This window comes from Lethenteron reissneri, chromosome 4 (genome assembly GCF_015708825.2).
Source record: "Lethenteron reissneri isolate LAM-NWPU_2019-01 chromosome 4, ASM1570882v1, whole genome shotgun sequence".
Taxonomy (NCBI): Eukaryota; Metazoa; Chordata; class Hyperoartia; order Petromyzontiformes; family Petromyzontidae; genus Lethenteron; species Lethenteron reissneri.
Genome location: NC_083782.1, coordinates 498,934 through 526,610, shown reverse-complemented (window position 1 = coordinate 526,610; position 27,677 = coordinate 498,934). Strand labels below are relative to the sequence as shown.

Below are 27,677 nucleotides of genomic sequence, written 5' to 3'. Positions count from 1 at the left end.
GTACGCGACCGCCACACCGGTGTGATCAGAAAATATTTGTCAAATGTAATTCTCATCAGGCCCCATGGCTTTAAGTGCAGTCTGCATCCACTATCAACATTATTCCTGGCCTATGTGCTCTGAATGAGGGCCATTGCCCAAAACGTCGCATATTCTACGTTAATCTCCACAAATCAGGCTGTCGCCTGATGAAGCTAGTTGTAATTACTGACGAAACGTCGTACTCAAGATTGTAATAGTTGTGGCTTGACTCTCCAACACACCGGTGTGCTGTACGAGTGACGAATTGGCACGTTCTGTTTTCCTGACAACCCTTACAAGTTGCTTGTGTCGGGTGGTGGCGGGTTTTAACGACACATTGATATATTTACATGATGATATAACCCCCAAAAAAACCCTTATGTATCCCACGTGTGTTTTTACATCTCCGTACAGCAGCACAGTGACATCGTCGTCGATGTTGTTACGGGCGAACGCGTTGAGATTTCCGCTTATAAATGAACCCCGGTCGGCTCTCGGCCAATGGGAGCGCTGTGTTGGCGTGACGTAGCGCGCAGCCACGCGCCGCCCACTTGCCCCCCCCGCCCCGGGCAGGAAGCGAGGCACAGAGCGGCCATGAGCGAGGAGGGGAGCGAGTGGTGCTGCTGAGCGACTCTCATCGCGTGGCGACTTGTGGCGTGTTCGTAAGTGGAAACGGCATGCGACAAGCACAAGTCCGATGCAGGCACGCACCACGTTAATGCGCACGACGATGTGTCGCTGGAATCTATTTGCGTTGCTGCTGAATGACGGAATAGAATCGAGGAGTCGGCGTAGACGGATATTGTTGCATTGACTGGGGAGGCACAGTTCGCTTGGAAGTGGCCGGGTTTCCTCGATCACCACGCGGGTTCGCGTTACACAGCGTTTAGTCTGAGTGTGATACAGAGTCTGTTCGTGTGTTAGTGTGTGTACATGTACGCGTGTTATTATGTTTGTGTATTCGTGTGTTAAGAGTCCATAGGGAGAGTTGTGTGTCCATCCCGTGCTGTATGAAGAGTGTTGTGTCCACCACATACTGTATGAAGAGTGGTGTCCACCCCATACTGTATGAAGAGTTGTCCACCGCATACTGTATGAAGAGTGTTGTGTCTATCCCATACTGTATGAAGAGTGTTGTGTCTACCACATACTGTATGACGTGTGTTGTGTCCACCACATACTTTATGAAGAGTGTTGTGTCCACCCCATACTGTATGAAGAGTGTTGTGTCTATCCCATACTGTATGAAGAGTGTTGTGTCCACCACATACTGTATGACGTGTGTTGTGTCCACCACATACTGTATGAAGAGTGTTGTGTCCACCCCATACTGTATGAAGAGTGTTGTGTCCACCACATACTGTATGAAGAGTGTTGTGTCCACCCCATACTGTATGACGTGTGTTGTGTCCACCCCATACTGTATGAAGAGTGTTGTGTCCACCCCATACTGTATGACGTGTGTTGTGTCCACCACATACTGTATGAAGAGTGTTGTGTCCACCCCATACTGTATGAAGAGTGTTGTGTCCACCACATACTGTATGAAGAGTGTTGTGTCCACCCCATACTGTATGACGTGTGTTGTGTCCACCACATACTGTATGAAGAGTGTTGTGTCCACCCCATACTGTATGAAGAGTGTTGTGTCTACCACATACTGTATGAAGAGTGTTGTGTCCACCCCATACTGTATGAAGAGTTGTCCATCCCATACTGTATGACGTGTGTTGTGTCCATCCCATACTGTATGAAGAGTGTTGTGTCCACCACATACTGTATGAAGAGTGTTGTGTCTACCACATACTGTATGAAGAGTGTTGTGTCCACCCCATACTGTATGAAGAGTTGTCCACCCCATACTGTATGAAGAGTTGTCCACCCCATACTGTATGAAGAGTGTTGTGTCCACCCCATACTGTATGACGTGTGTTGTGTCCACCCCATACTGTATGAAGAGTGTTGTGTCCACCACATACTGTATGAAGAGTGTTGTGTCCACCACATACTGTATGAAGAGTGTTGTGTCCACCACATACTGTATGAAGAGTGTTGTGTCCACCCCATACTGTATGACGTGTGTTGTGTCCACCCCGTACTGTATGAAGAGTGTTGTGTCCACCACATACTGTATGAAGAGTGTTGTGTCCACCACATACTGTATGAAGAGTGTTGTGTCCACCCCATACTGTATGAAGAGTGTTGTGTCCACCCCATACTGTATGACGTGTGTTGTGTCCACCCCATACTGTATGAAGAGTGTTGTGTCCACCACATACTGTATGAAGAGTGTTGTGTCCACCACATACTGTATGAAGAGTGTTGTGTCCACCCCATACTGTATGAAAGTGTGTTGTGTCCACCCCATACTGTATGAAGAGTGTTGTGTCCACCACATACTGTATGAAGAGTGTTGTGTCCAACACCATACTGTATGAACGTTGTTGTGTCCACCCCATACTGTATGAAGAGTGTTGTGTCCACCCCATACTGTATGAAGAGTGTTGTGTCCACCACATACTGTATGAAGAGTGTTGTGTCCACCCCATACTGTATGACGTGTGTTGTGTCCACCACATACTGTATGAAGAGTGTTGTGTCCACCCCATACTGTATGAAGAGTGTTGTGTCCACCACATACTGTATGAAGAGTTTTGTGTCCACCCATACTGTATGAAGAGTGTTGTGTCCACCCCATACTGTATGAAGGTGTTGTGTCCACCACATACTGTATGAAGAGTGTTGTGTCCACCCCATACTGTATGACGTGTGTTGTGTCCCCACATACTGTATGAAGAGTGTTGGTCCACCCATACTGTATGAAGAGTGTTGTGTCCCCCATACTGTATGAAGAGTGTTGTGTCCCACACCTACTGTATGAGTGTGTGTACCACATACTGTATGAAGAGTGTTGTGTCCACCCCATACTGTATGAAGAGTGTTGTGTCTAATACTGTATAAGAGTGTTGTGTCCACCCATACTGTATGAAGAGTGTTGTGTCACCACATACTGTATGAAGAGTGTTGTGTCCACCCATACTGTATGAGTGTGTGCCACCACATACTGTATGAAGAGTGTTGTGTCCCCCATACTGTATGAAGAGTTGTCCACCCCATACTGTATGAAGAGTTGTCCACCCATACTGTATGAAGAGTGTTGTGTCACCACATACTGTATGAAGAGTGTTGTCCACCCCATACTGTATGAAGAGTGTTGTGTCCACCACATACTGTATGAAGAGTTGTCCACCCCCCATACTGTATGACGCGTGTTGTGTCCACCCCTACTGTATGAGAGTGTTGTGTCCACCACTACTGTATGAAGAGTGTTGTGTCCACCACATACTGTATGAAGAGTGTGTCCACCCCATACTGTATGAAGAGTGTTGTGTCCACCCCATACTGTATTACTGTGTGTTTGTGTCCACCCCATACTTGTATAAGAGGTGTTGTGTCCACCACATACTGTATGAAGAGTGTTGTGTCCACCACATACTGTATGAAGATGTTGTGTCCACCCCATACTGTATGAAGAGTGTTGTGTCCACCACATACTGTATGAAGAGTGTTGTGTCCACCCCATACTGTATGACGTGTGTTGTGTCCACCACATACTGTATGAAAAGTGTTGTGTCCACCCATACTGTATGAGAGTGTTGTGTCCACCCATACTGTATGAAGAGGTTGTGGTCCACCACATACTGTATGAAGAGTGTTGTGTCCACCCCATACTGTATGACGTGTGTTGTGTCCACCACATACTGTCATGAAGAGTGTTGTGTCCACCCCATACTGTATGAAGAGTGTTGTGTCCACCCACATACTGTATGAAAGTGTTGTGTCCACCCCATACTGTATGAAGGTGTTGTGTCCACATACTGTATGAAGAGTTGTGTCCACCACATACTGTATGAAGAGTGTGTCCACCCCATACTGTATGAGTGTGTTGTGTCCACCCACATACTGTATGAAGAGTGTTGTGTCCACCCCATACTGTATGAAGAGTTGTGTCCACCCATACTGTATGAAGAGTGTGTGTCCACCCCATACTGTATGAAGAGTGTTGTGTCCACCACATACTGTATGAAGAGTGTTGTGTCCACCACATACTGTATGAAGAGTGTTGTGTCCACCCATACTGTATGAAGTGTGTTGGTCACCACATACTGTATGAAGGTGTGTGTCCACCACATACTGTATGAAGAGTGTTGTGTCCACCCATACTGTATGAAGAGTGTTGTGTCCACCCCATACTGTATGAAGAGTGTTGTGTCCACCACATACTGTATGACGTGTTGTGTCCACCATACTGTATGAAGAGTTGTCCACCCCATACTGTATGAAGAGTGTTGTGTCACCCATACTGTATGAGAGTGTTGTGTCCACCCATACTGTATGAAGAGTGTTGTGTCCACCATACTGTATGAAGAGTGTTGTGTCCACCCCATACTGTATGAAGAGTGTGTGTCCACCACATGTATGAAGAGTGTTGTGTCCACCCATACTGTATGAAGAGTGTTGTGTCCACCCCATACTGTATGAAGGTGTTGTGTCCACCACATACTGTATGAAGAGTGTTGTGTCCACCACATACTGTATGAGTGTGTTGTGTCCACATACTGTATGAAGAGTGTTGTGTCCACCCATACTGTATGACGTGTGTTGTGTCCACCACATACTGTATGAAGAGTGTTGTGTCCACCCCATACTGTATGAGAGTGTTGTGTACCACATACTGTATGAAGAGTGTTGTGTCCACCCATACTGTATGAAGAGTTGTCCACCCCATACTGTATGAAGAGTTTGTCCACCCATACTGTATGAAGAGTTGTGTCACCACATACTGTATGAAGAGTGTTGTGTCCACCCCATACTGTATGAAGAGTGTTGTGTCCACCACATACTGTATGAAGAGTGTTGTGTCCCCACATACTGTATGAAGAGTGTTGTGTCCACCCATACTGTATGACGTGTTGTGTCCACCACATACTGTATGAAGAGTGTTGTGTCCACCACATACGTATGAGTGTTGTGTCCACCCATACTGTATGAAGAGTTGTCCACCACATACTGTATGAGAGTGTTGTGTCACCCATACTGTATGACGTGTGTTGTGTCCACCCCATACTGTATGAAGAGTGTTGTGTCCACCCCATACTGTATGAAGAGTGTTGTGTCCACCACCATACTGTATGAAGAGTGTTGTGTCCACCCCATACTGTATGACGTGTGTTGTGTACCCATACTGTATGAAGAGTGTTGTGTCCACCCCATATTGTATGAAGAGTGTGTTGTCCACCCCATACTGTATGGGTGTGTGTCCACCCCATACTGTATGAAGAGTGTTGTGTCCACCACATACTGTATGAAGAGTGTTGTGTCCACCACATACTGTATGAAGAGTGTTGTGTCCACCCCATACTGTATGAAGAGTGTTGTGTCCACCCATACTGTATGAAGATGTTGTGTCCACCCCATACTGTATGAAGAGTTGTCCACCCCATACTGTATGAAGAGTGTGTTCCACCACATACTGTATGAAGAGTGTGTCCACCACATACTGTATGAAGAGTGTTGTGTCCACCCCATACTGTATGAAGAGTTGTGTCCACATACTGTATGAAGAGTTGTGTCCACCACATACTGTATGAAGAGTTGTGTCCACCCATACTGTATGAAGAGTGTTGTGTCCCCATACTGTATGAAGAGTGTTGTGTCCACCACATACTGTATGAGTGTTGTGTCCCCCATACTGTATGAGTGTGTGTGTCCACCCATACTGTATGAAGAGTGTTGTGTCCACCCCATACTGTATGAAGAGTGTTGTGTCCACCCATACTGTATGAAGTGTGTTGTGTCCACATACTGTATGAAGAGTGTTGTGTCCCCATACTGTATGAAGAGTGTTGTGTCCACCCCATACTGTATGAAGAGTGTTGTGTCCACCCCATACTGTATGAGAGTGTTGTGTCCACCACATACTGTATGAAGAGTGTTGTGTCCACCCCATACTGTATGAAGAGTGTTGTGTCCACCCATACTGTATGAAGAGTGTTGTGTCCACCACATACTGTATGAGTGTGTTGTGTCACCATACTGTATGAAGAGTGTTGTGTCCACCCCATACTGTATGAAGAGTGTTGTGTCCACCCCATACTGTATGAGGTGTTGTGTCCACCCCATACTGTATGAGTGTGTTGTGTCTACCACATACTCTATGAAGAGTGTTGTGTCCACCATACTGTATGAGAGTGGTGTCCACCCCATACTGTATAGATGTGTCCACCCATACTGTATGAAGAGTGTTGTGTCTACCACATACTCTATGAAGAGTGTTGTGCCACCCCCTACTGTATGAAGAGTGTTGTGTCCACGCATACTGTATGAAGAGTGTTTGTGTCCACACATACTGTATGAAGAGTGTTGTGTCCACCACATACTGTATGACGATGTGTGTGTCCACCACATACTGTATTGAAGAGTGTTGTGTCCCACCACATACTGTTATGACGGTGTGTTTGTGTCCTATCACTATACTGTATGAAGAGTGTGTGTCCAACCCCATACTGTATGAAGGAGTGTTGTGCCCACCCCATACTGTATGACGGTGTTGTGTCCACCCCATACTGTATGAAGAGTGTTGTGTCCACCCCCATACTGTATGAAGAGTGTTGTGTCCACCCCATACTGTATGAAGAGTGTTGTGTCCACCCCATACTGTATGACGTGTGTGTGTCCACCCCCTACTGTATGAAGAGTGTTGTGTCCACCACATACTGTTATGAAGGGTGTTGTGTCCACCCCCTACTGTATGAAGAGTGTTGTGTCCACCCATTACTGTATGACGTGTGTTGTGTCCACCACATACTGTATGAAGAGTGTTGTGTCCACCCCATACTGTATGACGTGTGTTGTGTCCACCACATACTGTATGAAGAGTGTTGTGTCCACCCCATACTGTATGAAGAGTGTTGTGTCCACCACATACTGTATGAAGATGTGTGTCCACCCCATACTGTATGAAGAGTTGTGTCCACCCATACTGTATGAAGAGTGTGTCCACCACATACTGTATGAAGAGTGTGTCCACCCATACTGTATGAAGAGTGTTGTGTCCACCCATACTGTATGAAGAGTGTTGTGTCCACCACTACTGTATGAAGAGTGTTGTGTCCACCCCATACTGTATGAAGAGTTGTGTCCACCCATACTGTATGAGTGTTGTGTCCACCACATACTGTATGAAGTGTGTGTCCACCCCATACTGTATGAAGAGTGTTGTGTCCACCCATACTGTATGAAGAGTGTTGTGTCCACCACATACTGTATGACGTGTGTTGGTCACCACATACTGTAGACGTGTGTGTGTCATACTGTATGAAGAGTGTTGTGTCCACCCCATACTGTATGAAGAGTGTTGTGTCCACCCATACTGTATGAAGAGTTGTGTCCACCCCATACTGTATGACGTGTGTTGTGTCCACCCATACTGTATGAAGAGTGTTGTGTCCACCCCATACTGTATGAAGAGTGTTGTGTCCACCCCATACTGTATGAAGAGTGTTGTGTCCACCCCATACTGTATGAGTGTGTTTGTCCACCACATACTGTATGAAGAGTGTTGTGTCCACCACATACTGTATGACGTGTGTTGTGTCCACCCATACTGTATGAAGAGTGTTGTGTCCACCCATACTGTATGAAGAGTGTTGTCCACCCATACTGTATGAAGAGTGTCCACCCATACTGTATGAAGAGTGTTGTGTCCACCACATACTGTATGAAGAGTGTTGTGTCCACCACATACTGTATGAAGAGTGTTGTGTCCACCCCATACTGTATGAAGAGTGTTGTGTCCACCACATACTGTATGAAGAGTGTTGTGTCCACCACATACTGTATGAAGATGTGTTGTGTCCACCACATACTGTATGAAGAGTGTTGTGTCCACCCACATACTGTATGAAGAGTGTTGTGTCCACCCCATACTGTATGAAGATGTGTTGTGTCCACCACATACTGTATGAAGAGTGTTGTGTCCACCACATACTGTATGAAGAGTGTTGTGTCCACCACATACTGTATGAAGAGTGTTGTGTCCACCACATACTGTATGAAGAGTGTGTGTCCACCACATACTGTATGAAGAGTGTTGTGTCCACCACATACTGTATGACGAGTGTGTGTTCCACCACATACTGTATGAAGAGTGTTGTGTCCACCCCATACTGTATGAAGAGTGTTGTGTCCACCCACATACTGTATGAAGAGTGTTTGTGCCACCACATACTGTATGAAGAGTGTTGTGTCCACCACATACTGTATGAGAGTGTTGTGTCCACCACATCCTGTATGAAGAGTGTTGTGTCCACCCCTACTGTATGACGTGTTGTGTCATCCATACTGTATGAAGAGTGTTGTCCACCCATACTGTATGAAGAGTGTTGTGTCCACCCATACTGTATGAGTGTTGTGTCCACCCCATACTGTATGAAGAGTGTTGTGTCCACCCATACTGTATGAAGAGTGTTGTGTCCACCCATACTGTATGAAGAGTGTTGTGTCCACCATACTGTATGAAGAGTGTTGTGTCCACCCCATACTGTATGAAGTGTGTTGTGTCCACCCATACTGTATGAGTGTGTTGTGTCCACCCCATACTGTATGAAGAGTGTTGTGTCCACCACATACTGTATGAAGAGTGTTGTGTCCACCACATACTGTATGAAGAGTGTTGTGTCCACCCCATACTGTTTGACGTGTGTTGTGTCCACCACATACTGTATGAAGAGTGTTGTGTCCACCCCATACTGTATGACGTGTGTTGTGTCCACCACATACTGTATGAAGAGTGTTGTGTCCACCCCATACTGTATGAAGAGTGTTGTGTCCACCACATACTGTATGAAGAGTGTTGTGTCCACCCCATACTGTATGAAGAGTTGTCCACTCCATACTGTATGAAGAGTGTTGTGTCCACCACATACTGTATGAAGAGTTGTCCACCCCATACTGTATGAAGAGTGTTGTGTCCACCACATACTGTATGAAGAGTGTTGTGTCCACCACATACTGTATGAAGAGTTGTCCACCCCATACTGTATGAAGAGTGTTGTGTCCACCCCATACTGTATGAAGAGTGTTGTGTCCACCACATATTGTATGACGTGTGTTGTGTCCACCCCATACTGTATGACGTGTGTTGTGTCCACCCCATACTGTATGAAGAGTGTTGTGTCCACCCCATACTGTATGACGTGTGTTGCGTCTACCACATACTGTATGACGTGTGTTGTGTCCATCTTGTGCTGTATGAAGAGTGTTGTGTCCACCCCATACTGTATGAAGAGTGTTGTGTCCACCCCATACTGTATGAAGAGTGTTGTGTCCACCCCATACTGTATGACGTGTGTTGTGTCCACCCCATACTGTATGAAGAGTGTTGTGTCCACCCCATACTGTATGAAGAGTGTTGTGTCCACCCCATACTGTATGAAGAGTGTTGTGTCCACCCCATACTGTATGACGTGTGTTGTGTCCACCACATACTCTATGAAGAGTGTTGTCCACCCCATACTGTATGAAGAGTGTTGTGTCCACCACATACTGTATGAAGAGTGTTGTGTCCACCACATACTGTATGAAGAGTGTTGTGTCCACCCCATACTGTATGACGTGTGTTGCGTCTACCACATACTGTATGACGTGTGTTGTGTCCACCACATACTGTATGAAGAGTGTTGTGTCCACCCCATACTGTATGAAGAGTTGTCCACCCCATACTGTATGAAGAGTGTTGTGTCCACCCCATACTGTATGACGTGTGTTGTGTCCACCCCATACTGTATGAAGAGTGTTGTGTCCACCCCATACTGTATGAAGAGTGTTGCGTCTACCACATACTGTATGACGTGTGTTGTGTCCACCACATACTGTATGACGTGTGTTGTGTCCACCACATACTGTATGAAGAGTGTTGTGTCCACCACATACTGTTTGACGTGTGTTGTGTCCATCACATACTGTATGAAGAGTGTTGTGTCCACCCCATACTGTATGAAGAGTTGTCCACCCCATACTGTATGAAGAGTGTTGTGTCCACCCCATACTGTATGACGTGTGTTGTGTCCACCCCATACTGTATGAAGAGTGTTGTGTCCACCCCATACTGTATGAAGAGTGTTGTGTCCACCACATACTGTATGAAGAGTGTTGTGTCCACCACATACTGTATGAAGAGTGTTGTGTCCACCACATACTGTATGAAGAGTGTTGTGTCCACCCCATACTGTATGAAGAGTGTTGTGTCCACCACATACTGTATGAAGAGTTGTCCACCCCATACTGTATGAAGAGTGTTGTGTCCACCCCATACTGTATGAAGAGTGTTGTGTCCACCACATACTGTATGAAGAGTGTTGTGTCCACCCCATACTGTATGAAGAGTGTTGTGTCCACCCCATACTGTATGAAGAGTGGTGTCCACCACATACTGTATGAAGAGTGTTGTGTCCACCCCATACTGTTTGAAGAGTGTTGTGTCCACCACATACTGTATGAAGAGTGTTGTGTCCACCCCATACTGTATGAAGAGTGTTGTGTCCACCCCATACTGTATGAAGAGTGTTATGTCCACCACATACTGTATGAAGAGTGTTGTGTCCACCACATACTGTATGAAGAGTGTTGTGTCCACCACATACTGTATGAAGAGTGTTGTGTCCACCACATACTGTATGAAGAGTGTTGTGTCCACCACATACTGTATGAAGAGTTGTCCACCCCATACTGTATGAAGAGTGTTGTGTCCACCCCATACTGTATGAAGAGTGTTGTGTCCACCACATACTGTATGAAGAGTGTTGTGTCCACCCCATACTGTATGAAGAGTGTTGTGTCCACCCCATACTGTATGAAGAGTGTTGTGTCCACCCCATACTGTATGACGTGTGTTGTGTCCACCCCATACTGTATGAAGAGTGTTGTGTCCACCCCATACTGTATGAAGAGTGTTGTGTCCACCACATACTGTATGAAGAGTGTTGTGTCCACCACATACTGTATGAAGAGTGTTGTGTCCACCACATACTGTATGAAGAGTGTTGTGTCCACCCCATACTGTATGAAGAGTGTTGTGTCCACCACATACTGTATGAAGAGTTGTCCACCCCATACTGTATGAAGAGTGTTGTGTCCACCCCATACTGTATGAAGAGTGTTGTGTCCACCACATACTGTATGAAGAGTGTTGTGTCCACCCCATACTGTATGAAGAGTGTTGTGTCCACCCCATACTGTATGAAGAGTGTTGTGTCCACCACATACTGTATGAAGAGTGTTGTGTCCACCCCATACTGTATGAAGAGTGTTGTGTCCACCACATACTGTATGAAGAGTGTTGTGTCCACCCCATACTGTATGAAGAGTGTTGTGTCCACCCCATACTGTATGAAGAGTGTTATGTCCACCACATACTGTATGAAGAGTGTTGTGTCCACCACATACTGTATGAAGAGTGTTGTGTCCACCCCATACTGTATGAAGAGTGTTGTGTCCACCCCATACTGTATGAAGAGTGTTGTGTCCACCCCATACTGTATGAAGAGTGTTATGTCCACCACATACTGTATGAAGAGTGTTGTGTCCACCACATACTGTATGAAGAGTGTTGTGTCCACCACATACTGTATGACGTGTGTTGTGTCCACCCCATACTGTATGAAGAGTGTTATGTCCACCACATACTGTATGAAGAGTGTTGTGTCCACCCCATACTGTATGAAGAGTGTTATGTCCACCCCATACTGTATGAAGAGTGTTGTGTCCACCACATACTGTATGAAGAGTGTTGTGTCCACCACATACTGTATGACGTGTGTTGTGTCCACCACATACTGTATGAAGAGTGTTGTGTCCACCCCATACTGTATGACGTGTGTTGTGTCCACCACATACTGTATGAAGAGTGTTGTGTCCACCACATACTGTATGACGTGTGTTGTGTCCACCACATACTGTATGAAGAGTGTTGTGTCCACCACATACTGTATGACGTGTGTTGTGTCCACCACATACTGTATGAAGAGTGTTGTGTCCACCACATACTGTATGACGTGTGTTGTGTCCACCCCATACTGTATGAAGAGTGTTGTGTCCACCACATACTGTATGAAGAGTTGTCCACCCCATACTGTATGAAGAGTGTTGTGTCCACCCCATACTGTATGAAGAGTGTTGTGTCCACCCCATACTGTATGACGTGTGTTGTGTCCACCACATACTGTATGAAGAGTGTTGTGTCCACCACATACTGTATGACGTGTGTTGTGTCCACCACATACTGTATGAAGAGTGTTGTGTCCACCACATACTGTATGACGTGTGTTGTGTCCACCACATACTGTATGAAGAGTGTTGTGTCCACCACATACTGTATGACATGTGTTGTGTCCACCACATACTGTATGAAGAGTGTTGTGTCCACCCCATACTGTATGACGTGTGTTGTGTCCACCACATACTGTATGAAGAGTGTTGTGTCCACCACATACTGTATGACGTGTGTTGTGTCCACCACATACTGTATGAAGAGTGTTGTGTCCACCACATACTGTATGACGTGTGTTGTGTCCACCACATACTGTATGAAGAGTGTTGTGTCCACCACATACTGTATGACGTGTGTTGTGTCCACCCCATACTGTATGAAGAGTGTTGTGTCCACCACATACTGTATGAAGAGTTGTCCACCCCATACTGTATGAAGAGTGTTGTGTCCACCCCATACTGTATGAAGAGTGTTGTGTCCACCACATACTGTATGAAGAGTGTTGTGTCCACCCCATACTGTATGAAGAGTGTTGTGTCCACCCCATACTGTATGAAGAGTGTTGTGTCCACCACATACTGTATGAAGAGTGTTGTGTCCACCCCATACTGTATGACGTGTGTTGTGTCCACCCCATACTGTATGAAGAGTGTTGTGTCTACCCCATACTGTATGAAGAGTGTTGTGTCCACCCCATACTGTATGAAGAGTGTTGTGTCCACCCCATACTGTATGAAGAGTGTTGTGTCCACCACATACTGTATGAAGAGTGTTGTGTCCACCCCATACTGTATGAAGAGTGTTGTGTCCACCCCATACTGTATGACGTGTGTTGCGTCTACCACATACTGTATGACGTGTGTTGTGTCCACCACATACTGTATGAAGAGTGTTGTGTCTATCCTATACTGTATGAAGAGTTGTCCACCCCATACTGTATGAAGAGTGTTGTGTCCACCCCATACTGTATGACGTGTGTTGCGTCTACCACATACTGTATGACGTGTGTTGTGTCCACCACATACTGTATGAAGAGTGTTGTGTCTATCCTATACTGTATGAAGAGTTGTCCACCCCATACTGTATGAAGAGTGTTGTGTCCACCACATTCTGTATGACGTGTGTTGTGTCCACCACATACTGTATGAAGAGTGTTGTGTCCACCCCATACTGTATGACGTGTGTTGTGTCCACCACATACTGTATGAAGAGTGTTGTGTCCACCACATACTGTATGACGTGTGTTGTGTCCACCACATACTGTATGAAGAGTGTTGTGTCCACCACATACTGTATGACGTGTGTTGTGTCCACCACATACTGTATGAAGAGTGTTGTGTCCACCACATACTGTATGACGTGTGTTGTGTCCACCCCATACTGTATGAAGAGTGTTGTGTCCACCACATACTGTATGAAGAGTTGTCCACCCCATACTGTATGAAGAGTGTTGTGTCCACCCCATACTGTATGAAGAGTGTTGTGTCCACCACATACTGTATGAAGAGTGTTGTGTCCACCCCATACTGTATGAAGAGTGTTGTGTCCACCCCATACTGTATGAAGAGTGTTGTGTCCACCACATACTGTATGAAGAGTGTTGTGTCCACCCCATACTGTATGACGTGTGTTGTGTCCACCCCATACTGTATGAAGAGTGTTGTGTCTACCCCATACTGTATGAAGAGTGTTGTGTCCACCCCATACTGTATGAAGAGTGTTGTGTCCACCCCATACTGTATGAAGAGTGTTGTGTCCACCACATACTGTATGAAGAGTGTTGTGTCCACCCCATACTGTATGAAGAGTGTTGTGTCCACCCCATACTGTATGACGTGTGTTGCGTCTACCACATACTGTATGACGTGTGTTGTGTCCACCACATACTGTATGAAGAGTGTTGTGTCTATCCTATACTGTATGAAGAGTTGTCCACCCCATACTGTATGAAGAGTGTTGTCCACCCCATACTGTATGACGTGTGTTGTGTCCACCACATACTGTATGAAGAGTGTTGTGTCCACCACATACTGTATGACGTGTGTTGTGTCTATCCTATACTGTATGAAGAGTTGTTTACCCCATACTGTATGAAGAGTGTAGTGTCCACCCCATACTGTATGACGTGTGTTGTGTCCACCCCATACTGTATGAAGAGTGTTGTGTCCACCCCATACTGTATGAAGAGTGTTGTGTCCACCACATACTGTATGAAGAGTGTTGTGTCCACCACATACTGTATGAAGAGTGTTGTGTCCACCACATACTGTATGAAGAGTGTTGTGTCCACCCCATACTGTATGAAGAGTGTTGTGTCCACCACATACTGTATGAAGAGTTGTCCACCCCATACTGTATGAAGAGTGTTGTGTCCACCCCATACTGTATGAAGAGTGTTGTGTCCACCACATACTGTATGAAGAGTGTTGTGTCCACCACATACTGTATGACGTGTGTTGGGTTTACCACATACTGTATGAAGAGCGTTGTGTCCACCACATACTGTATGAAGAGTGTTGTCCACCACATACTGTATGAAGAGTGTTGTGTCCACCCCATACTGTATGAAGAGTGTTGTGTCCACCCAATACTGTATGAAGAGTGTTGTGTCCACCCCATACTGTATGAAGAGTGTTGTGTCCACCCCATACTGTATGACGTGTGTTGGGTTTACCACATACTGTATGAAGAGCGTTGTGTCCACCACATACTGTATGAAGAGTGTTGTCCACCACATACTGTATGAAGAGTGTTGTGTCCACCCCATACTGTATGAAGAGTGTTGTGTCCACCCCATACTGTATGAAGAGTGTTGTGTCCACCCCATACTGTATGAAGAGTGTTGTGTCCACCACATACTGTATGACGTGTGTTGGGTTTACCACATACTGTATGAAGAGTGTTGTGTCCACCACATACTGTATGAAGAGTGTTGTCCACCACATACTGTATGAAGAGTGTTGTGTCCACCCCATACTGTATGAAGAGTGTTGTGTCCACCCCATACTGTATGAAGAGTGTTGTGTCCACCCCATACTGTATGAAGAGTGTTGTGTCCACCCCATACTGTATGAAGAGTGTTGTGTCCACCCCATACTGTATGAAGAGTGTTGTGTCCACCACATACTGTATGAAGAGTGTTGTGTCCACCCCATACTGTATGACGTGTGTTGCGTCTACCACATACTGTATGACGTGTGTTGTGTCCATCTTGTGCTGTATGAAGAGTGTTGTCTACCACATACTGTATGAAGAGTGTTTTGTCCATCCTGTGTTGTGTGAAGAGTGTTGTGTCCACCCCATACTGTATGAAGAGTATTGTCCACCGCATACTGTATGAAGAGTTGTCCACCGCATACTGTATGAAGAGTGTTGTGCCCATCTTGTGCTGTATAAAGAGTGTTCATCTTCTTGGTTCTTTCGGTAAAGTCACGTAGAAGGGAAGTAATAAAATAATAAAAATAAAACATAATAAAACAATTCTCACGACGTTTCGGCCACAACGCAAGCAGCCGTCCTCAGGTGAAGAATGAGACAATGCCAAGCTAGGAGCTTATATATAAGCTGCGTTCCCTTACTTCCCTTTTACGTGACTTTACCGAAAGAACCAAGAAGATGAATCCCTGCAGTCACGAAAGCTTTAAATCGAAATAGAGAGTGTTGTGTCCACCCCGTGCCATGTGTAGAGTATTTTGTATACATCCCGTGCTGTGTGAAGAGTATTATGTCCATCCCTTGGTGTGCTCTACATGCTGCATGCACAGGAAGGCCACTGCTGGGTGGCGTTGGCCCCGTGACCCGGCCATCATGATTCCAGGGACCATGCAACAGCCATCGAAGCGAAAAGCAAGTACAAACAACGTCCTTGCCTATATCTGTAAATTCACCAGCAATGTTTCGACTGCTGATGAGACCCTGAATGTTGAAACGATCCAATGTTTTATTTTACTGAACCAGTTTTGCCTATAGGATGCACTCCGTGAAGGTTTTCTGAGGATAGACACATGGGAATGAGGCATTATTTATTTTGGGTCACTTGTTTCAATGCTCTGATCCACACTTTATTCTTCTTGTCTTATGTTGTTTTAAACGGCTGTAGGGACATGCTGTTGACTATGGTAAAAGTTGATTTGCCTATTCTTGGGTCTTTCGGTAAAGTCACGTAGATAAGTTCAAAGAAAATAACAAGAAAGCCACGACGTTTCGATTGCAACACAAGCAATCGTCATCAGGGGAAAAAATATAGCGGGAAAGCTGCTGAGGCAGGATGTTTTAAAGGTATTAAATGGGTGTAGCCCAAGGGTCATAAGCGAAGTGGGCAAAGGCTAGTGATGTAAAAAGTGAGAAATTTGCATGTAAATGTAAGATTGGAGAACTACCTCCACGACGACAATGCTGCGGAGGTGGCCATTGTATTGTGAGAGATTAGCATGTCAATGTAAGATCTCAGAGCCACCGCCACATCGAGGAAAACGAGCAACGGTGGCTGTGTTAGTGAGACATTTAACCTGTTAATGTAAAGACATTTAACATGTTAATGTAAAACCAGAGAGTCGAAGATAACTACTAACATCGGAAGGTAGGATGGCAACATCACAGCCAGTTATGACTTAAACTGGTTAATAACTTCCTTCCAATTATTTCTCAGTTTATACCTGGAGAGAGACACAGAGAGAGAGACACACAAAGAGAGACAAACCCCACACAGAGAGACAACCCCCACACAGAGAGAGATACACACAGACAGAGAGACACGCAGAGAGAGAGATACACACAGCGAGACACACATGGAGAGAGACAGAGAGAGAGACACACAAAGAGACACACAGAGAGACACACAGAGAGACAACCCCCACACAGAGAGACAACCCCCACACAGAGAGAGACACACAGAGCCACAACACAGAGAGACACACAGACAGAGAGAGACACACACAGGGAGACAACCCCCACACAGAGAGAGAGAGACACACAGAGAGACACAAAGAGAGAGAGACACACACAGAGACAACAACAACAACCGCCATTCGCCACTAAGTGGCCGTGACGTCACCACGACGCTTGTGCCAGGCCATGTGCACCTTGAGGCCACGTGAAGTGTCGAACGCCCACTGGCAGGAGGTCACGGGGCAGACCCAGGTGCCACGGGTCGACTGACTGAGATGACCGAGATGACTGGCTGATGCACCACCTGTGCCCCCTAATGTGCCAACTTGCTGTGCTTTAGCCATCCGGCGCTCCGCTCGTTGTTGAGAGCGTGGCTCCTCCGCCCTCCGTTGTTGTTGGAGGGCGACTGCCTCCAACTGCCCAGTAGCGTCCTTCACGAGCCTCCTCCACAGAGGCCGATCTTGACACCGCTGGTACCAGTCATCGGCAAGTCCACTCAGCTCCACGTCCTCCTGTACCACATCACTCCATCTCTTCTCTAGCCCGTGCCGCGCCCGTTTAGCCCCCTCGATCTGGCCGAACAAAAGCTGTTTAGGCATGCGGTGGCTGGGCATGCGGGCTACATGACCCAGCCAACGCAGCCTTGGCTGCCAGAGGAGCTCACATAGAGACACACACATAGAGACACACAGAGAGACAAACAAACAGAGACATCACAGCCAGTTGTAGTCTGTTAAAAAACGAGAGGTCCTGCCACATCGAGGGAAAGGGGGCAACGGTAGCTGTGTTAGTGAGACACTTAGCCCATTAATGTAAAGACGTTTAACCTGGTGATTTATTCATAGTCGGAAATAACTGCTGACATCAGCAGGTAGGATGGAAACATCACAGTCGGTTAAGACTATCTGGTTAATAACGTCCTTCCAATGGTTGCTCAGTTTGTACTCATCTTCTCGGTTGAAGTTGTGTCTGTGTTTATATATCTGGATGGCTTCATGAACAAATCTCTGATACCGGTGGGTTGGCGGGTACCTTCGACTTCGTGAGTTCTCAGATGGGATCAGATCACGAATTTTACGTACTGTGTTAAATCGAACCTGGATTTTGTGTTTGCTCATGATTTTGGAAGTCTTTTGTGACCCCTGTTATGTATGGCAAGGTCATGGTTTTGATTGGGTCCTCAGATGGTTCTTTCCCAACGGTTGGGGTGATAGCTTTACGGATTGTGTGGTCTGAATATCCATTCATCTTGAGAGCTTGTTGTACGTGTTCCACTTCACTGGCTAGGTGATGATGGTTGGAAATACATCGAGCTCAATGGTGTAGAGTTTTGATGAGGGAATTCTTCTGGGATGCATGGTGGTGTGAGTCAGGTTTTAGGTAGGCATCTGTATGGGTGGTTTTCCTATAGACAGTGTCCCATTGAGCCATTTGGTCTCTTTTCAATTAAAACATCTAAGAATGGTAACTTGCCATCCTTTTCCACCTCCATGGTGAATTTGATGGCTGGGTGTATGGAATTTATGTGTTTGAGGAATTGGTTTCGTTTAACAGCAGATTCCATAACTTCAAGGATTCCAGATTTAAAAAGCTGGATGTTACGTGTTGCATATACTACAAGAGTTGCATTCATACATTTTCAAAGCATAATAACAACTGGTACGTCTTCCTTGGGGGGATTCCACAAGCTGCTTTATTGTGTTCATGGTAATTTGAATAGTTGCACTAGTTATGGTCATACAATCATGCTGGCACTATGATAATGAAAAATAAGATGAGTGGAATATCTCGCTTTGTTTGAATTGCCTTAAAAAATAAGTTGAGGGAGATATTCATATTTGCAGTTTTCAAAGTCATTCCAAAAGTTAAACTGTGGATTGTCTCATTGGGCGTTATGGGTTGCCAACAATAGGCTGAATGTAAAGGTTGAATTCAACCAGTTGTAGTAAATAAAGCTGTTAATATTGAAAACAATAGGCCTGCACGGTAATGCAGCTAGGTGGGATCTCACTTGGTGGACTAATTGCTCTTGTGATAACTTTTTTGAGTTCTTGTGATAACGTGTTATTTATACCTTTAGTTTGTATGCCATTTATTGATTTGTTTATTCATTTTCTAAAGTTGTTCATTTAATAATTGTTAAAATAGGATTTAGGCCTTGTATATAATTTTAGTACAGAATTGTGAGTAGAAATTGACATGGATGATGCTTTATAACGCAAAATTATGATTGTTATGTCAAATGCAAGGATACATCCAAAGGTAGTTTAAAATGTAAAAACAATTATTTCAAATTAGACATTAGTAATTTCCCATATGTTGGAGGAATTGTTTCATGTCAATAGATACAAATTCTTAACTGCATCAGAATATTTATTTATATTGAAGGAATCCGATGAGCTATAAAGTGCTCTTTGACAGATATCCAGTAGGACAGTTAGAACGTTACAACAGCAAATAATACAAAACATGATAGGAGTGCACATAGGCAAATAAACAAATCACTTGAAAATATAGCTCAATGCAGTAGCTTATCATGTGGAAATCCAAAGAAGCAACATAATTTAGACGCATGCTTCGAAATGTGGAAGGAAAAAACGGAGGACCCAGAAAAAATATCCACATGATCACGGGGAGAATATGCAAACTCCAATTATATAGGCGTCAGGGTCAGGATCGAACCCCTACATCCTGCGTGCCAGGCTAGGAACATAACATGCGTCGCAAGTCTGCTGCACCCCACAACCGAGGCTGGTGCTGCCAGGGTGAGCTCAGCAAGTCTAGTGCGCCCCACTATCAAGGCCGGTGCTACCAGCGCCAGCGGGAGCACGTCAATGGTGACATGGTCAAAACCATACCCATGGAGGAAGACTTTAAACACAGCGATAGCCCGGTGGGGGCTCGACACGGTTCGTCCCCCGCTCAACACCATCAGTGAGTGGGAGCTCTGCGCAGCTCGTCCCTCGCTCAGCACTACCAGTAAGTGGGAATTTTTGATTTAAAGCTTCCGTGACTGCAGGGATTCATCTTCTTGGTTCTTTCGGTAAAGTCACGTAGAAGGAAAATAATAAAAATAAAACATAATAAAATAATTCTCGCGACGTTTCGGCCTCAATGCAAGCAGCCGTCTTCAGGTGGAGAACAGGTTTGTCAGACTCTGTCTACTTGACAGACCTGTTCTCCACCTGAAGACGACTGCTTGCGTTGTGGCCGAAACGTCGCGAGAATTATTTTATTATGTTTTATTTTTATTATTTTCCTTCTACGTGACTTTACCGAAAGAACCAAGAAGACAGTAAGTGGGAGTTAGGCGCAGGTGCATCCACCGCTCTATGCCACCTGAGAGCTGGAGCACGGCGTGTGGTCTGCTCCTTCACTGGACCTCGTGTTCATCGGGCCACTCCATCGTAGGTGCCATGTGCGTGGTTGTGTCTGCGGGTGTACATGCTCAACAAATGTTGACGTATATGTGTACATGCCCTCCATGTATATGGGAACGCGTGCTGATGGCGTGCACCACCGGACTGCACCAAGTTGGTGCCCAGCTGCTTGCCTTCCCTGGATGTGCACGAGTATCTGGACTGCACTGTCCACCGAACCCACCGGACAACGGCATTCGGCGCCGCACTGTTACTGCCGTAATGATTTTGTCGTCCACCACCATCAACCTCCACCGGCCATACTGTTGGTTGGTGTTCACCCAACCCAGGTCCTGCTTGCTTCTCTTGCTTCGACCTCCATCAGGCCACAACTCTGCACCATCTACACACCGACACCAGCCTCATCTCCAAGCTCGCCAACCTCGGCCTCCTTTGTGATCAACGTAGCCGTTGTCGGTCCCGTGGCTGCAGGGGAGGCAGGAGCTGTGCTTCCCGGCAAAACTTTCCACTCACCACAAAGAAATCTGGACCAAGGTTCCGTCACACATTAATGCACCTACTTCAACCTTCATTTGTTTTGGCCTCCTAAATTCCCACTCAATCACCAATAAATCTGTCCTTATCCACGATATCACCCACGATCACCAAATTTATCTGCTCATCACCGAGACTTGGTCCAGACCATATCTCCCTCCTACTATCACTGCAGAAGTTTAACCCATGGGTTACAGCATCCTTAACGTCCCTCACGCAACGGATCGCCGAGGCGGGGGCCTGGCTGTCGTATTTTCTCATGATATTTTCATCAAACCTCACCAATTATCGATCGTTGCATCCACCTATGTATTTCAGTCACTGTCCCTCATCAATAGAACCTCTGGTTTTTACTCCTACTTATCTACCGTCTCCCAGTAGGAAGCATCCCTGTGTTCCTTAGCTCTCAGATCTCATATTTCCTACCCAGATCACCTCGCAGGTTCATACTCGTTGGTTATTTTAACTTCCCCTGTCCTTCCCCACATTTCATTGATCAACGCTTTGCTGACCTATTAGTCTGCCACAACCTGGCAGTTGTAAACTCCAGCCCCACCCGAACCTCTCCCACTGGTATTGAGAGCATGCTGGACCTAATATATGAACCTGACTCGGACTGCCACATCTCCACAACTAGCAAGTCCAAGGTCATCTTCTCGGATCACCACCTCATCCTCACACATCTCCCCTCACCCAAGCCACCTACTGCAAAATCATCCTGCATTACTCGTAACCTGAAGAACATTGAGCACCGCACCCTCAGGCTCTCACTCGCAAACATCCAATCCAAAAATCTGTGCCAACCAAGCAGAACAATACCTCAGGGAAGCTCTAGACAAATTTGAACCACTTAAATTTCGGTCAGTCGGATCATCATCTCATGACTTGCGTTGGCTGTCTGCAGATGCCAACCTTGATAAACCATCACAGGAGATGCTGTGAGCGCACCTTAGACCGTCACAACTAAATTTACTGTATCAAGTCACGAAAGCTTCAAATCTAGAATGCTCTTTCAAACTCCAGCACTGGATATCATAGTCTCTCACTGAACCCTTCCAAATATGAAGCCTTCCTCATTGTTACCAGACAAAAGCTAACCTAGCTTTCACCACCTACAACCATCCTAATCGCTGGGTCTGCTGTTAGATTCACTGATCATCTCAAATTTCAAGGTGCCACCATGGATTCCACCCTGTCATTCAATTCTCACACCAATCTGGTCATCAGAAACTGTAACTACCACCTTAGAGCCTTTCGTCATCTTTGCCTATTCATCACTACAGATATCTCAAAAACGCAAGCATGCAGCATCAACGGGGTTGACGCATAGACTACTGAAACTTGGTAATCACACGGTCCTCACAAAACAACCTGAATACACTTCAACGTCTACAAAACCACCTCACACTCACTGTCCCCACCTCCCACAAACCGCGTCTGAGCTCCGACTTCACTCTCTGGGCCCACGAATGGCTCCCAATCCCCATCAGAATCACCTTCAAATCGCCTGCCTCTGCTACACTGCCTACAGAACCGGTTGCCTTCCATACCTTTCGGACCTCCTGACACCCTGCTCCCAAACCACCATCAGGACTCTCCGCAGCTTTTTCCAGGAGTTACACTCGACACTCAGAGTCAGGACCACGATTGCCACGCGTCATTTCTCTTTTGTCGGCGCCTCCACCTGGAACGCCAACCTCCTCCATATTCACAGCACTGACTATTTATCTAGCTTTAACCGCCTTCTCAAACAACATCTTTTTATTTTACTTTTACTAAACGGATCTCTGAGCAGGGTCCACACCTCAGGGTCGCTGCCGTCGGGCCAGTGAAAATTGAGCGCATTACAAATTTGCATTATTATTATGACATCCCATCACTCTGGTACTCCTTAAATAATTCAAGTATGGAAGTTCAAATTGCATTCGTACATCAATTCCCAAGTTTGGGAAAGGCAGGAAAACAACAGCAGACCACACCAAGATAATACATTCTCTCAATTAAATTGTACATTAAATTGTAACTATGTTTACATTGTTATGAATCAAATTTACAAGTCACATTGGCAAATGTAGCTGTATCTAGCACTTATTTTCTGCTTCAGAATAATTTTTTAGGGAAGGTTTATGATCTTCTTGGTTTTTTCGGTAAAGTCACGTAGAATGGAAATAATAAAATAATAAAAATAAAACATAATCAAATAATTCTCACGACGTTTCACCCACAATGCAAGCAGCCGTCCTCGGGTGGAGAACAGGTCTGTCGAGAAGACAAGAGTCTGAATGACACGCCCCAGGCTTGGAGCGACTATTTAAGCTGGGATGGAGGGGCCAAGAGCGCCTTGACAAAATAATTTGCAAATCAAGAGGAATTTAGCATATTTATGGGAAATGCAGATATGCGATTAGTACTACTTGTGAAATGCGTAGGAGGTTTGGCGAGGGGTTTAAAGTCATTATGCCCGTGCATTATGCAGGATTAGCAGCATCAAAGGGAGGGGATAGGGTTAACATTAATAAAGGGAAGGAGTGTTAATAGTATGTGGCTGCAGTAACTAAACCACCACGTAAACAACTAAAGTATAAACTACATAGTATCATCAGTATACTAAATATATCCAATAAGCTGAGTTACTAACAGTAAGTAATACATTACAATTCTATGTCGCAAAAAATATAAAATGTTTCCAGCTAAACTTTATTCTCTTTCATCACACGGGTCTACCCCGTACTATATACTGCCATAGACAAACCCAACATTAAATTATATACTGTATTACTATACACCACCTTATACATTGTAATATTACACTATGTATTATTCTACCCACCCTACTGTATATCACACTGCTGTATATTCACTATACAATTACGATACTATATATTACTTTGTACATTGTAAAAGCATTACAATTTTATACTATTTATTATTATACAATCCGCTATACACTGTACCATTGACCGTCGTGTGAAAGATACTAAGAGGAAGCAACGAAATATGTCAAAAACCACCTCTGCGGTACTAAACTCTTCTGACCTGGTATCGACAATCAAGGGGATTTCCCTGTCCCCAGACGACCTGCTTGTCAGTTTTGATGTGGTTTTCTTATTCACCAAAGTTCCTGTACCTGACACCATCGCAATCATTGAAGACTTGGGTCATCAAGGACTGAATACTGGGGTACCCCCCCTGGTGAGACACTGCTTAACCAATGCATACTTCACCTGGAATGGATCTTTCTACAAACAAACTGAGGGAGAAATTTGAGACTGACGCCATCCAGACTGCCACTCTCCTCCCGACCTTATGGAAGAGGTACGTAGATGACACGTTTGTCATCTGGCCACATGGCCGGCCTGCTCTCGACCAATCAATTCCTCGACCACATCAATTCCATACACCCAGCCATCAGATTCACCATGGAAGTCGAAAAAGATGGCAAGCTACCCTTTTTGGATGTCCTAATTAAAAGGAGACCTGATGGTTCAATGAGCCACTCTGTCTACAGGAAAGCCACCCATACGGATGCTTACCTAAAACCGGATTCCCACCACCATCCATCCCAGAAGAATTCCCTTATCAAGACTTTATACCATAGAGCCCAATGGATCTCCGACCAGGAACACATTGCCAGTGAACTCAAACACGTACGCCAAGCTCTTAAGGCTAATGGTTACTCCAACTATACAATCCGCAAAGCCATCACTCCTTTCAAGACCATCACCTTACCCTACATTGCTGGGGTCACAAAAAATATCTCCAAAATCCTGATTAAACACAAGATCCAGGTCCGATTCAACACAGTACATAAAATCCGTGATCTGGTCCCGTCTGTAAAAGTTGTGGTTCCAGACATATATTACCCTGGCGTCTACAAACTAAGTTGCCTCTGTGGTAGCAGTTACATTTGTAGGGGTGTTAGAGAGCCCGTTATGCATGGCAGCTTATGGCAAACAAACACAGTGGGCGGGGCTACGTGAGTGCACGGGGAGGTGCTCTCTACGACGTCCGCGCCAGGCACCCTGGGGGGGCTGATTCGGAGTTATGATCCCCCGGGGCCCCACCCCTCAGCGGGGGGCTGGGTATAAAAGGGGATGTGTCGGAGGGCTCGGGGAGAGATGTTAAGCTAACCAGTGAAGACTGAAGACGTCTTAGCTAGAGCCCTGGACTCCCCTGGTTCGCCGTCCTTATCAGGGCCGAACAGGACCGAGCCAGCGGCGTGGTCCCGAGAGCCAGAGCCGGTGCTCTTGTCAGAGCTGGTCTGGGACTCAGGGTACCGGGCCCGACTTACCAGTGTCGGGCCAGATAGCCTCCCCTAGCCCGTTAGTGGAGGACTAGGAGGCAGGCTAGGAGTAGCTAGCGCGTGTATCCCCAGCTAGCCGGGTGAGGGGGCCGATACCCCCTCTAGTGTTGTATGCCACAACCGTGCTGTGTGAAATAAACCCGTGTGCCTCCAACTCCGGCGTCCAAGAGTCATGAACTCTACTACATCTGGTGTCAGAAGTAAAAATCTACGAACATGGACACGCGCCGGACAGCTCGAGTCAGGGTACCGGAGGGGGAGGACACCGTTGCAGTCAGGGAACCCGGGACGGCTGAAGAAAGCACAGAGCAGTCGGGGCCGGATGCGTCCACACCGCAGCAACAGGAGGATGGGGAGCCGTCGACAGAGGGGCTGAGGCAGGCGCACGCTAAGCTGGCGGAGCTGCTGTACGCCGCTGCCACCATGCTGGACCACATCACACAGCTGGGGGCTGCTGGACCGCCACGGGGCGACGGCAGCCGACGACCACAGCGCCTTCCCGCCATTTCGACGGAGCACCACTTTGAAAATCCCGCCATCGCCGCAGCTGCTGTTGAGGGCGTGGCCGGTCTGAGCATCGCGTCCAACGGCGGGTGTACAGTACCTGCCGCGTCATCACCAACGGACGGAACGTCACCACGGGTGCGACCGGCGATGCCATCGGTTGTTCGCGCCGAGGCAGAGCCAGGTGAGGGGGACGAGGGAGTGCGACCTTCCGCGGCAGCCGCTGCATTACATCAGCGACTACCTCCACTTAAAGAATTTGTGGGCGAGGAAGGCGACTGGGGCGGCTTCCAGCGGCGCTTCCTCGCTCACCAGGAGATGGCGCAGTGGACGGACGCCGAGGCTCTCCGCGCGCTGCCGGCACTCCTCGACAGCGACGCCCTCGCCACTCTTAACATCGGCACCGAAGGAGAGGCGCTCCACGCTGCAGACGGCGATGCAGCTGCTGGCTGCAGTCTACGGTCCGCCGTCGGACTGTCGGCAACTCTTTTACGATCGCCAGCGGGGGGCAAAGGAGTCGCCCCTAGCGTACCGCACAAGCCTCCTGGCACTGGCAAAGGCGGCCTTTCCACGGATGGACAACGAAGGTGTCGACGCCATGGTTACGGAGAAGATACTCTTGCTGGCGGACGACTTGGATATCGTCATCGTCGCACAGGACGACGCGGAGATGTGCTCCCTCCAAGCGGCACGACTCCTCCACGCAAACCTGCTCTCGCAACGACGGAAGGCCAGCAAGGCGGCGAGCGGGCGTGCCGTGGCTGCAGCCACCCTCCCGGCGGAAGAGATTTGCGCCATCGACCATCAACGGCAGCAGGGAGCGGGAGTACGGGCGGACCGGGGCGGTTCGAGCCACCTCGACCATCCATCGTCGTTGCCAGCGCTCCCGCGCTGTTACATCCGGGGCCATGTCGCCTCGGGGTGCCGCTCTCCTCGGCAGCGCGGGACGACACCTCGACGGGACGCCGGCCCTCTTTCCAAGCTCCATCATCATAACCCGGCGAGTCGCGGCACCCCTCATGTTTGGCCCACGCATACGCCCGTCACACACTCAAACACCGCAGCGAATGGGGGGCCGATATCGCGCACCATCGCACCAACACGCACCACTCTGGGTACTCATATCGAACCCAGCCAGTGGTCCGTGTTGGCCCATCGCGTTGTAGCCGCATCGTCGGGGTCGTCTGCCGTTGTGGGGCACATCGACGGGGTTGAGGTGCGCATCCTGGTCGATACGGGAGCATCGGCGACCATTATTTCGGAATTAATTTACAATATTCTCCCTGTCCAGAGCCGTCCTTTGATGCCCGTTAACGTGCCATTCTATGCTGCTAATGGGGGCTCACTTGGCATCATTGGACAAATTCGAGCCCAAATTTGTATCGGGGATATTAAATTGTCTGGGCCGATTTTTGTTTCCTCCTCGCTGGCGGTTCCGTGCCTGCTGGGGACGGACTTCCTGGCCAAAATGCCGATTAGGATATTAATCGACCAGGGATGCATTGAGCTCCCGTCGGGCCGACGCATGGCGTTTCTGCCATCCCCCGTTACGAGTCGGACGGCGTTCGCGACGGTGCCGGCGTTCGTAGATAGAACGGTGCGCGTTCCTCCGGGGGCACAAATGTTGATTCCTTTGAAACTTCGGCGGCCCTTCGCTAAGGGCATTGGGGCCCAGGGGGTTCTGCTGGGGCCGTCTAGGGCCGGGGTTAGTGGACCTCAT

At 47.0% G+C, this 27,677-nt stretch overlaps 1 protein-coding gene across 3 annotated transcripts in view; it reads left to right on the top strand.

Moving 5' to 3' along the window:
• Positions 1-583: 583 nt before the first annotated feature.
• RAD17 (RAD17 checkpoint clamp loader component) overlaps positions 584-27,677 on the top strand; it is a 111,530-nt gene continuing 84,436 nt past the window's right edge. For all 3 annotated transcript variants that reach the window (XM_061561786.1, XM_061561777.1, XM_061561797.1), the window contains exons 1-2: positions 584-683; positions 16,114-16,195. In XM_061561786.1, the coding sequence (XP_061417770.1) occupies positions 16,157-16,195 (39 nt within the window). In that variant the 5' untranslated portion in view covers positions 584-683; positions 16,114-16,156. The remainder of the gene's footprint in view (positions 684-16,113; positions 16,196-27,677) is intronic.